This window comes from Diabrotica undecimpunctata, chromosome 1 (genome assembly GCF_040954645.1).
Source record: "Diabrotica undecimpunctata isolate CICGRU chromosome 1, icDiaUnde3, whole genome shotgun sequence".
Classification (NCBI taxonomy): domain Eukaryota; kingdom Metazoa; phylum Arthropoda; class Insecta; order Coleoptera; family Chrysomelidae; genus Diabrotica; species Diabrotica undecimpunctata.
In genome coordinates this window covers 16494462-16506958 of record NC_092803.1, presented here as the reverse complement: position 1 = coordinate 16506958, position 12497 = coordinate 16494462, and the positions used below count along the sequence as shown (strand labels likewise).

Here is a 12497-nt window from a genome sequence, read left to right as displayed (position 1 = left end):
ATATTTTGGCATAAATTGGTAACACTTATTTGACAGTTGCGGTGTTGACACTTTTTATTTTACATTTTACATAAAATAAAATAAATTTCTATGTTTCCATATGATACTTTACATCTTTATACGACGATATTGTACATCTTTATACGACGCATACAAGCGGCTCAAATTGTTTTTAACAAGATTATTTTTTAACCCTTGTTTTGTTTCTATTTATTTACATGAAATATTAATTTGTTTTGTTGTACAATCCACTTTTGCAATAATTATGTGACCTATTTGATTTAAAATTTATTCGGGATTTTTTTATATTTTGGTAACTATGTCAACTTCGATCTCTGTCAATGATAATGACGTGCAACGGTAAGTAAATTAGATGGACTGTAGCTACTGGTGTATACAAAAATATAATTCTTAACTTCTTATATTATATTCGTAATACTTACAAATAAAATGGAATCTTATCTTTTGTTGGATGCTGTGTGTTAAATGTTTTGTGTATACAACTTGAATTCAATACTTTCAACAACAAAGCACTGCAAAATATTAAAAATTTAACGAATTTATTGATTTACCAAAAGAATACATTAAATAATTGACTTAACATATAATATTACCTGTTTAACATTAAAATATCGAGGATAACTATATTCACGGTAATCACCTGTTAAATCGGACATTGTAGCTAGTAATCTGATGTCAGTTCCGTCATTATCAGCTATATGTAAAAATACCAACATGTTCCATCCTTAGTATATTATATCGATGATTTTTCTATATTTCCAATAACCAATGAACTCACAATGAACTGATAATAAAAAACCTATGCTTACCGCTAAATGTGACTGACTGCTTTCTTTTATTCGGCACATCTGTGCCTTCTGACGTTACAGACCCTTTCCTTTTACCTTGATCATCTTTGCTTTCCTGTGTCATTGACTGTTTCCTCTTTTGTTCTTCTTTTGCTATTTGTGTCACAGATTGCTTTCTTTTAACTGATTGATTTATATTTTCTGCAGCTACCTTGGCATCTTTTGATTCTTGAGTTGCGTCAGACGATATGTTTTGGGTTTCGGTATTGTAATCACCTTGAATCTTTTTAGCCATAAACTTGACGTAGGCTACGCGTGCTTTCTTGGGTATTTCGGTTAAATTAGGGTTGTACTCTGAAACAAAAAAAATCTTAGTAGTTTACCTGTATAAAAATTACAGATTAAGATTAAACTGACAAATTAGAAAGTTACTCAAGTATCACATAATATAAACAGAGGTAAAATAATTCGATCAAAGATTATCTTAATCCTGGACGAGTATAGATAATCTTAATGCAAAAGAGATACTAATGCCAAATAATTCGAGAAGTATTTTAGTGCCCCTGTACAAAAATACATGCATTTTCAACAATGTGCAAAATAAAGAGACATCAAACTACTCAGATAAAGGAATAGAGAGTAATGTATTAAAACAAAAAAAAATCTTACCCAATAGTTTATCATCGTCAACAACAGGATTGCTCAAAATATGTCTTCTTAAACTCTGCCGCTTGACTCTTACAGCTTCTAATTCCTGGGCGCTACCTATTGGATCATTATGCAAACTCTTCTTTTTTACCAAGGCATTCCAGTCTTTCTTGGTACTTTTGAACGTAGCTCTTCTACCGATTACTTTGGCAATGTGACCAAAGACGTTCTTACTTTCCGCTGGGTTCATTTTCATTTCTTGAACGATGCCCTCGACTATACCGATGTGGAAGTCTTTCATAAGCCGCCTCTCCATCATTTTGCCTTTCTTTCCAGCCACTAAGTTAAAGAAAATGATGAATAGTAATCGTTTCTAACCGTTTTTACATTATAAAGCCATCTATTGTACAAAAAAAAAGTCATATCGCATCAACTTACATTGAGTATCCTCTAGATTGATTTGAGGCGTCTTCATTCCGTTTCTTCTTAGAATATCTATCAGTTCGTATCTCAGACTGGAAATGTCTTGTCTTATTTCCATAACGTCGTCTTCTGTAACTCCATAATCATCTCTTTTCCTTTGTTCAGCGGTGACGTATCTTCTGACCAATAGTTTCATCACTGTCTCGTGTCTTTCGCGAGCCATTTCCCTGGATTTTGCCTAGAAAACCGCGTAAAAATATTTAAAATATTTGACAACTATAGCAGTCTATAAACAATCAATCGCATTATGTTTATGAGGGCATTTTAATGCATTTTTCTGCATTTGTATAGAATAATATGGTGGGCCGATTTCTGCTTGGTGTTCTTGATTTTTCTGTTTGTTGGATTTATATAATTTATAATAAAACGACACAAAAACAAGAGAAAAGGGAAGCATGGGGTAAAAAGTTTCAATCCAGAATAAGAACAAGTACCATGAAACTTTTATAACCAAAAAAGACATGTGACGATTTCCCTTCTTCTTCTTGTTACGGTGCCTATTCCTTCCGAAGCCTTCCGAAATGACGGGACCTTTAACTATCTCGGATTGTGCTCAACTGGCACATTGTTCGACTAGACCACTGGTCAGGAGCGAATAAAAGGCCCAAGTCGCGCTTCGCCGTTAGAAACTTTTTCTGGTAACGTGCGAGGCGTAGCACCAACATCACAGTCGCCACTCCGACGGTGTTCTTACGCGCCTTGTGGGGTGTGTGCTTGACGACACGTCGAAACGTAAAGGGCTGGCATCTCTGTGAAATCTAGGGCGTACACCGCAATTAGCATAAGCTTTAATAACTTTATAGAAACCGACTTCATTTGCGACAAAACGCAAAAATTGTATACGAAAGCTGCACTTTTCTTATTTAAAACACATTGTGATATTTGTTGATATGACTTATATAAAAATTGATTTAGCGCGCGTAACTGACATTTAAAATCGCCGCGCGTTGGTCACTTCAAGCGTTGTTTCTAAGATGGTTCATTCTACAGAAAAAGTATTAACACAAATTTTTGTTCAAAATTATCTCAACTACATTTCTTTTTTGAATCTTTTTTTTACGGCATACAGATTCTTGGTAAATCGTTGTTTTCCAGCCTCTTCCCCCCTACCAAGGGGTTTTATGGGGAAGCTCAGGGGTAGGAGTGGCAAAATTTTTTGCATCTTTTTTGGGTTTTTAAAATTGACATTCTCAGCAAAATTCAGTTTGTCATTATAAGAGTTTTAGAGATTTAGTGGAATATTCATCTCTGACGACTGGAGTAAGTGTCAAAATAAAGCGTGGATTTTAACAAATTTATTGAATTTGATATGCTTCATAGTTTTAAAATATCTGCATTATGGGAACAGCAAAATAGTTAAATTCTTTGTATGATAGTTTAGTGAGATAAACACAGTCTGATGTTTTATTTAACGCTAAATATCTAGATAGAACGCCTATTCGACAATCTACTAGCAGCAAAAGAAATTAAGACGAATGTGGTAATGTTCAGCTGATCTACTGTCCTTAGACATTTTTCTGTGGGACTCTATTAAGAGTAAAAGTGTATGTGAACAAACCGGATAATTTTGAAGAGCTAAATGAACAAATCGTAGCAGAATGTCGTGAAATTCAACTGTATATAATCAGAAATGTGGAGTTCCAAAAAGGCTAGGATATTGTGAGATAAAGAGCGGAGGACATTTTGAGTATCTCAAATAGATTTTTTTGTTGCTACTTGTGGCATTTTTATTAAAAACCTATTTACTTATATTTAAAGAGTAAAAAAATCTTTTATTAAACATTTATTTTACTACTGTATAAAAACTTATCAAAATCAAAATGAATCTTGTTTTATTGTTGTAAAAATATGCGAGACATTATATTTAAAAACTAAACGAGTAACGTAATTATTTAAGGGTGGTTGACCTTGTCAATTTTCTAGAAACATAAGATTTTGTGCTAGACAACTTGACTTGTCCCAGAACTTTTTGGTAATTTCAAATCTAATATGTCCTACCTTAAAACTCTTAGTATTTCTTTGTCCTTTGTTACACCCCATAGTTCTCGTGATAAATTTAGGACTGGGCATAATATTAAAGGGAGGGGGTAAAGTATCTCCAGAGTCGAAATAGTTGACCCATAAGCGACTTCTGGCAAATTTCCATTCAGTATCTGATCTTTCCTGTAATGAAAATATACACATAACCTTTCTATAACATACATAACCTTTCGTCCTCTTTCTTGTACTGCCAATATAAACCACTTAGCTAAGCAGATTTTCAGCTGTACTCTCTGCTTCAGTATAAGCATCGTCAACAATATTTTTATTGTAAAACATGTGATATGTTTTAAAAGAGGACAAATAATAACTACATATACCGGGTGAGTCAACGTTGACGCCACGGTCTATGTGGCTCTTTAACTTTGAAGCTATTTTGCAATATTTATATAGATTGGCTCAAAAATTGTGGTGAGTTAAATTTATGTGATTTCTTAAGGAATTTTTTATTTTGATATATTTATACTTATCCAAAACATTTTAGAGTGTTCACAATCAGACACATATATCCAGTATACATGCTTTAAATATCGAGTTCAAAACGCAGGCGGCATCGTGAAGAAATAGATGACACAGCACGGACTAAAACTCATGACAGAGAAAACCAAAGCCATCATTTTGAAGGGGAAAAGGAACATGACAAGTGTGGAACTACAAAGCGCAGGGGCGTGTCTAACACCCAAGAAACACGTAAAGTACCTGGGAGTGACGTTGCACCAGAATGGAAAGTGGGGAAGCACGTGCAGGAGGTGACCAGAAGGTTGCGAATAGTGTGGCTGCTCTGGGGAGGGTGATGCCCAACATTAGAGGACCCAAATCCAATCCGATCCCATCACTGGATGTGTGCCTCACAAGATGTGTCTTCACAGGACACGGGTATTTTAGGTCCTACCTCTCTAGGTTCGGAAACGCTGACACGGATGAATGCCTATACGGCGGACACTCGGCACTGTGACACATACGATGTTATATTGCAGCTGATGGATAGTGGAAAGGAACAAAATGGAAAGAGAGACAGGTGTGAATTTTGTTACAATGAGAGAAATTATTGAGAGAATGATTGAAAATAAAGCATGTTGGACTAGTGTACACAACTATAAGCGCAGTGATCAAGAAGAAAGAAGAAGAACTTCAGCTGGACCAACGGCAAAGTTCAAATCAAATCAAATTCTTTATTTTCTTTCTGACAAACATAGTTTGTATAGAATTAGAAAACACTAAAATAGACTAAACAAGACATGAAATGAATTTAAAAGCTAAATGAAATACAGCTAATATCTAAGATCTAAAAAATTCTTCGACCGTATAAAACACTTTTTCACATAAAAATTGCCTAAGATTCCTCTTAAATACATTTATTCAACTGGTGGACTTTACAACTGTGGGCAAATGATTAAACACTTGTAGCCCGTATACCCTGGGCGATTTAAATTTAATGGTACCTTTTGAAAATGGTATATAAAGTTTATTACAATATCTAGTATTTAAATTATGCATATCACCACTCGTTTTAACCTGATGTAAGTTATTAAAAATAAAAACACATAATTCAAAAATGTATAGACACGCCAATGTTAAAATTTTATATTTTTTAAAATATTCTCTACAACTAGTTAGTCGGGAGACACCAGCGACACAACGCAATATTTTCTTTTGTAAGACGAAAATACCATTTGCATAACCCGACGTAGCCCAAAAACATATCCCGTATCTTAGCCTGGACTCCACGAGTTCATAATAAATCATAATTAGCTGATTTTCCATCAGAACATCTTTTAAATTTCTAATGAGATAGTTATTTGAATTCAACTTCAAAACAACCGCTCCATAATGCAACTTCCAATCCACACTTTCGTCAATCGTTATTCCCAAAAACTTGCTTGACGACACCGTAGCTATTTGCATGTTGTTAAAAATAAGCTGAAAATTTTCCAGGTATTTTTGTTTGTTGTGAAAATGTATAACTTGCGTTTTCTTCTGCATTAAGATGCAAAGAGTTATCGCAAAACCAAGAATATAAAGATGAAAGAAAATCATTACATTGATGTTGTCGGATTACGTTGGATTTGTTACATATAATAATTGACGTATCATCCGCATATACAGGGTGGTCCTTAAGTAATTGTACAAACAGAAACCGTAGATTCTGCACTTTAAAATAATACGATTTAAACCAACTTGTTTTAATGAAATGTTGATATTAAGAAAGATACAGGGTGTTAAAGTGGAAATTTAAAATTTTATTTTTCGCTATAAATTTTACATTTGTAAATATTTTTGGACAAAAATTTACAGTTTAATGCTTTTGAGTAGGATAAATTATAATTTTATACTTACTTTACTGTAAATAATAAAGGGCGCCACATATGCCACATGTGTGGCATAAATTTGCGCTTAACTTTTTTGCTCTTTAAGTTAGCTCTATTTGTGTTAAAAAATATTAAAGATACATTATTTTTACAAAGAAAAGGTATACTTGTTAGTAACCTGAAAATTCAACCATTTTCGAGATAAATGAGCAGCTGCACAATAATTCTTAGTTTGATATTTGTGCTGTAAAGCACTGAATATCTGTAGATAAGCATAATTCATAGTTTATTCTTATTAAAACAACTCAAAGATGATAATGTTACATCACAAAATGCTTTGTTATGGTTGCTAAATATCTTATTGGAGAAAAGATATTTCATCTTCTTCTTTAGGTGCCGTGTCCGTATTCAGACGTTGGCCGTCATCATGTTTACAATTTCCCTTTGCTATCGCTTCTTAAGTTTCTATAATGGCGTTGTATTACTTTTTCTCTATTGTAAAATGCTAAAAACCTATAATATGTGGTTTATGCAAGATGGTACACCACCACATTCTAGAGAGAAAGCAGTTAGAACATACTTAAATACAACTTTTCTGAACGTTGGATTGGTCGTGGTAGTCATATTCCTTGACCATGTGGTGAGATATGGATATAATTATATCATTCATAAAAAATCCGAAAATAATACTTATTGTTCATTACGTAAATTGTTTACCCATTTTTATTATGACAAATAGAAACTAGAGCACAGGTATTGAATAACACATATTTGTCCTGTTTCATAATACTTTTGCTAAAAAACTAACCTGAAAGACTCAGCATTTTTACAAAAACATCATCTTTGTCCTAATAACCTATATTGTTATAAATATAGTAAACACACAGGCAATTTAGTTCAGCATAATATTAGTTCGTTAGTAAATCATAATAGTCCATTTGTTCGAGATGTAATTATAGTTACTCGTGAGATGTAACGTAATCATATAAATAAGTAATGTCATGGATAGGTTATTCCGTGTGTATATAAGTAACCAATGAACGAGATACATCACAGTTTAATACATTATTTAACTTCTGCGACAAATAAGATGTAGTTCCATAATATAACATAATATTTGGATATGTATCCAAAATAATATATTCATCCATTATACATTATAGCCACCACGTAGCCCCGAATTTAATCCGCTTGATTTTGGTGTATGGGGCGCATTAAAACAACGTGTCTATCAGAATCCCATAAACATTCGCAACCAACTACGGGAAGAAATAAATACTGCAGCAGTTTCTTTAGAACCAATGATGCTATTTAATATGAGACGATCTTTTATGGAATATATTGACAAATGAATTAAAGAAAATGGTGGACATATCGAACACTTACTTTGACAAAAAGTTATGTTATTTAGTTTAGCTATTTCTTAATTTAGTTTGTAAACAAAATGTTTTTCTTATGACTTTAATTTAACATAAAACGTAAAATCTTTGATGTAAAATCCTATTATTCTGTTATTTTGTCAAATCCTATTATTAATTATCCTGCTGATTTATTTATTTTATTTAATATTTCGTTAACTATTAACTTTAGTTAAAGGTATTTTATACCAAAATTCAGAAGTATTAATATTTTTGCTATTTTTTCTTCGTTACCTGGAGTAATTGCCTTAGATCAGAATTATGCAGCTGATTTTTAAAATGCGATTATCTCGAAAACTGTTGAGTTTTGAAGTTATTAACAGGTATATATTTTTTTTGTTAAAATAATGTATCTTTAATATTTTTTATCCCAAATACAGGTAACTTAAAGAGCAAAAAAGTTAAGTGCAAATTTATACCACATATGTGGCATAAGTGGCACCCTCTATCAGTTACATTAAAGTGTGCATCAAATTATAATTTCTCATATTTAAAAGTACCCAGTTGTAAATTTTTATACATAAATGTTTACAAACATAAAAGTTATAGCGAAAAATAAAATTTTAATTTTGCACTTTAGCACCCTGTATCTTTCTTAATATCAACATTTTATTAAAGCAATTTGGCTTAAATCGTAATATTTTAAAGTGCAGAATCTACTGTTTCTTTTTGTACAATTACTTAAGGACCACCCTGTATATAGTGAAATTTACCGCCCTGTTCAGTTGTACGATGTCGTTAATGTAGACTGCAAAGAGAATTGGTCCTATTACAGATCCTTGGGGAATACCCATGTTTGTAGTAACAAGACTATGTTGAAGGTAGATAGAATGCATTTTGATAAGGGGCGAAAAAGTGAGTTAGACTGTATGAGTTCGACTGTGTGAGCTACACTGTGGTGAAGGAGGAAATGCTCGGCTGGGAGTGAGCCGTTCAGGAAGCGATGAGGATCTTCCATGAACGGGATTCCTCTCAAAAAAAAAAACAAAAAAGCCAGGTTTTGGGACAAAAAAAAAGAAGAACCAGAGAAAAGGGACAGACCGCCTCCTTGCTGACAGCCTGTGAACAAAGGTAGTGCTTGGGAAGTGATGTTTGGCCTTACAGTGGTCATTTCGCTCTTGGGGCGCTGAGTGCGTTTTAAAGTACCTCGTTGACCATCGCGTCAACGTTGATACTCTCTGTAAGTTAAATTATAAATTTCTTTAATCACATATCAGATTAAATGTGAGAATACAGTATCGGTATAATATATAAATATATAAAAAATGTACTTACTGAAATAATTTGGTAAGAATTTGACATCATAGCAATCAACATGTTCAGTAAAACGATTATATTAATGACGGAGTATGATCCAAACATTAGCAAAGCCCAGAACCTGGTAAATCCTTTTATTCCCGTTAGTTCAAAGCACATTAAGTCAACTAATCCAAAGCTAGCCCAGAAAAGTGACTGGGACGTTTCAAACAAACTAAAATTGATTAAGAATTGGGTATTGGATATATTTTCACAGATTTAGTGACTTACTTAGCATATCTTCTCCAAATAGTACACGCCTTGTCGTTGTTATCAAAATCTGGTAGACCGCTGGGCAAATGGTAACATTTGTTCTTTTCCAACTCAGCATAGTACCAAAGTAACTGGTTCAAACCTAAAATGTTATGTTTATAGTAAATATATTAGAAACGGCTAGCAGAAGTACTTACCACAACCAAAGGCGAACAACACTAAAGTATAGATGAAGAAAAATTTAACAATATCTATTATCATCCGTCCAAGGGATATTTGTAGTGGTCCCAGATGAGGGTTCACACTGAATATGTGGACCAATTTCAAAAAACTGCAACAAAATAAAATTTTTACACTTTATATCATAATTGGTTATACGCCAGAATGTGGAGTAGCCAGTAGGATAGTTCTAACTGTTGTTGTTTAATGTTCAAAATAATAATATATATATACATCGGTTTAGAACGTCTTTCGAAGTTGTCCGATACCTAAACACCATCTCTTCCTATCTTCGCAGTCGTTTGTTGTTAAATTTCTTTCGCTCATGGACTTGTTTACGCCGTGTTGCCATTCTAATCTGGGTCTTCCTCTTTTCCGTCGACCTATCGGTTGCCATTCTATTACTTTTTTGGGTAGTCTTGATGCTGGCATCCGTTGAACATGCCCATACCACCTTAATTGTTTCTTCTCTATATCTTGAGTTATATTTCCTTCTATTCCCATACGTTGTTTTATTACATCATTTCTGATTCGGTCTCGTCTGGAAATACCTAAAGATCTTCTCATTGCATCCATCTCTACTGCTTCTATTCGCTTTTTGTTCTTTTCACTAATTCTCCATGTTTCAGCGCCATAAAGAAGAGTAGTTTTAATCATGGTCTCATATATATTAAATTTCCTTCCTTTCGTTATCTCTTTACTCCACAGTATACTATTGAGACATCCTAAGACTTTCTTTGCTTGAGTGATTCGTTTTTCTATTTCCCGTGTATCAGTTCCTGTATTGTCAAAGGCAACACCCAAGTAGTCATAGCTCTGACAGCAGGAAATATGTTGTCCGTTTTCGAGGTCTATGTTATCTGACTCGTTTCCAATACAAAGATATTTGGTTTTTGTTGTATTGACATTCATTCCCCAGTCGGTATATTCTTCTATCAGTTTTCTTAGCATGTACTGCATGTCTTCCCTGTCGGTCGCTAGCACTACCTGGTCATCAGCAAACTGGAGTGTATATATACATTCATTGCTAAGCTCTATACCCATCCTATGTACCTTTCTTTTCCATCTTTCCAATGCCGCTGCAACATATATCTTGAATAAGGTTGGTGAGATACAGCATCCCTGTCGCAAGCCTTTTGTAACCAGGAATTCTTCCGTTAGATATTTTCCTGTTTTTATCTGTGCCTTAGAGTCTCTATATAGTTCTTGTACAGCATTTATCAATGTGTGGTTGATGTTAGATCTTTTCAACGTTGTCCACAGTTTTGTTAAGGGGATGTTGTCATATGCTTTTTGCAGGTCTACAAAAGTAATATGAGTTTCTAGATTCTTAGCCGATCTTTTTTCTATTATTTATTTAAGACAAAATACGATATCGGTGCACGATCTTCCTGCACGGAACCCGCTTTGTTCTTCCTCTTCATTGTGCTTATATTCTTCCTCGATCATATTTCTCAAAATTCGTCCATACAGTTTGCTCAGGGTGCTGGTTACAGATATGCCTCTATAATTATTACAATTACTTTTGTCCTCCTTTTTGTGTATTGAGGACATGTATGCCGTTCTCCATTGTTCTGGTACTGGGTGTCCATTTAGACACTGATTGATCACATAAGTTAATATTTCAAATAGTTTATGAGTTCCATTCTTAAGCATTTCAGCATAGATTCCCTCAGGTCCAGCGGATTTACCATTCTTTAGGGTCATTACAGCCTTCCTTACTGTTTCGATGTCTACCCTCGCTTCCTCTCCTTGTATATATACTGACTGTGTTGGGGAGTTCGCTAGGTATTCTTGTCTTGTCTCTGTCAGCAAGCTTTCATAGTGATCTTTCCATTGTCTTGGTTTTATGGTGTGTATGTGTGCTTTGTCTTTTCGTATTTTTTACTGATTGTATAAAATTCCATACCTCTGTACATTGTTTCCCTCCGATGTATGTATTGATTTCTTGACATTTCTGATCCCATGTTTTATTCTTTTCTTGTTTTATCATTTTTCGTAGTTGTCTATCGGCTTCTTTGTAAGCTTGATGGTCTTCAGTATTTTTTGTATTTAGCCATTTTAGATGCTGTTCTTTTTTCTGTTTTACCATATATTCGATTTCTTCGTTTCACCATATTTTGTTACTAATTTTGTTTTGCTGCGTCCCGAGTGTCTCCTTAGAGGCCTGGTGTAAACTAGCAATAATATTCTCGTAAATATCTGAAAATGTTTGTCTCTCTATTTCTCGTAGTTTTTCATCCAGTCGTCGTTGGTATAGCTGTTTAGTACTATCATTTATAAAACTATTGAAGTTGTACTTCGGAGTATCTACTGTCTGCAAGTCTTGCTTGTCTTCTAGGTTTTGGTCTCCGTGTATTATCTTAAGTGGGAACACAATTTTCGCTCTTACTAAGTAGTGATCGGATCCACATGTTACTCCTCGGAGAACTCTTACATCATTCCACTGCAATACAAATTTTTGTTTACTAATAATATAATCGATGACTGATTTTAGATTGCGTGTTTGTTGAATCCAGGTATATCTATGTATGTCCTTATGTTTGTAGAATCCATTGCTAATTTTTAACTCATAGCTCTCACATAAGTGTATACGTCTACCGCCATTATCATTAGTTGCCATTTCTCCAAAAGGTCCTACTACTCTACTGTTTTTTCAGTACATTACAAAATAATAATATAACTGAATAAAAATAAAATTTAACAATTTAACTGAAAATATAGTAGGGACAAAAATTAATCAAGCGCTTAAAGAACACAATTTAAGAAACTTCTTATTTCATACCAGTCTTGGATAAACTTTTCAAAGTTTGCCTTGCGAAAGTGATGTACGTGACGTATATCCTGATTCTGTCGAAGATGAAGATAAACAGGTTAATATAAATAAAATTAGTTTAATATAAATAAAATTGATTTTTATTTTTATAACAGTTCAGTAAAACTCAGGTCTACGGTCATTTCTATTTTGGTGGATAAAGCGATAAGTAGATTTATTTTGTTGTGTCAATGAACATAAGTGTATTTATTTTCGAAAATCATTGTTACATCAAATAAATAAAGGT

At 33.6% G+C, this 12497-nt stretch overlaps 2 protein-coding genes across 3 annotated transcripts in view; one reads left to right on the top strand and one right to left on the bottom strand.

The window, feature by feature from the left end:
• LOC140445412 (transient-receptor-potential-like protein) overlaps positions 1–12497 on the top strand; it is a 142530-nt gene that overhangs the window by 45959 nt on the left and 84074 nt on the right. The window lies entirely within an intron of this gene.
• The window catches only part of LOC140445430 (transient receptor potential protein-like), a 69717-nt gene that overhangs the window by 14682 nt on the left and 42538 nt on the right, over positions 1–12497 (bottom strand). The window contains 7 exon segments of the mRNA XM_072537445.1: positions 831–1163; positions 1479–1796; positions 1896–2118; positions 3939–4103; positions 8983–9178; positions 9235–9358; positions 9414–9547. Coding sequence (XP_072393546.1) covers positions 831–1163; positions 1479–1796; positions 1896–2118; positions 3939–4103; positions 8983–9178; positions 9235–9358; positions 9414–9547 — 1493 coding nt within the window.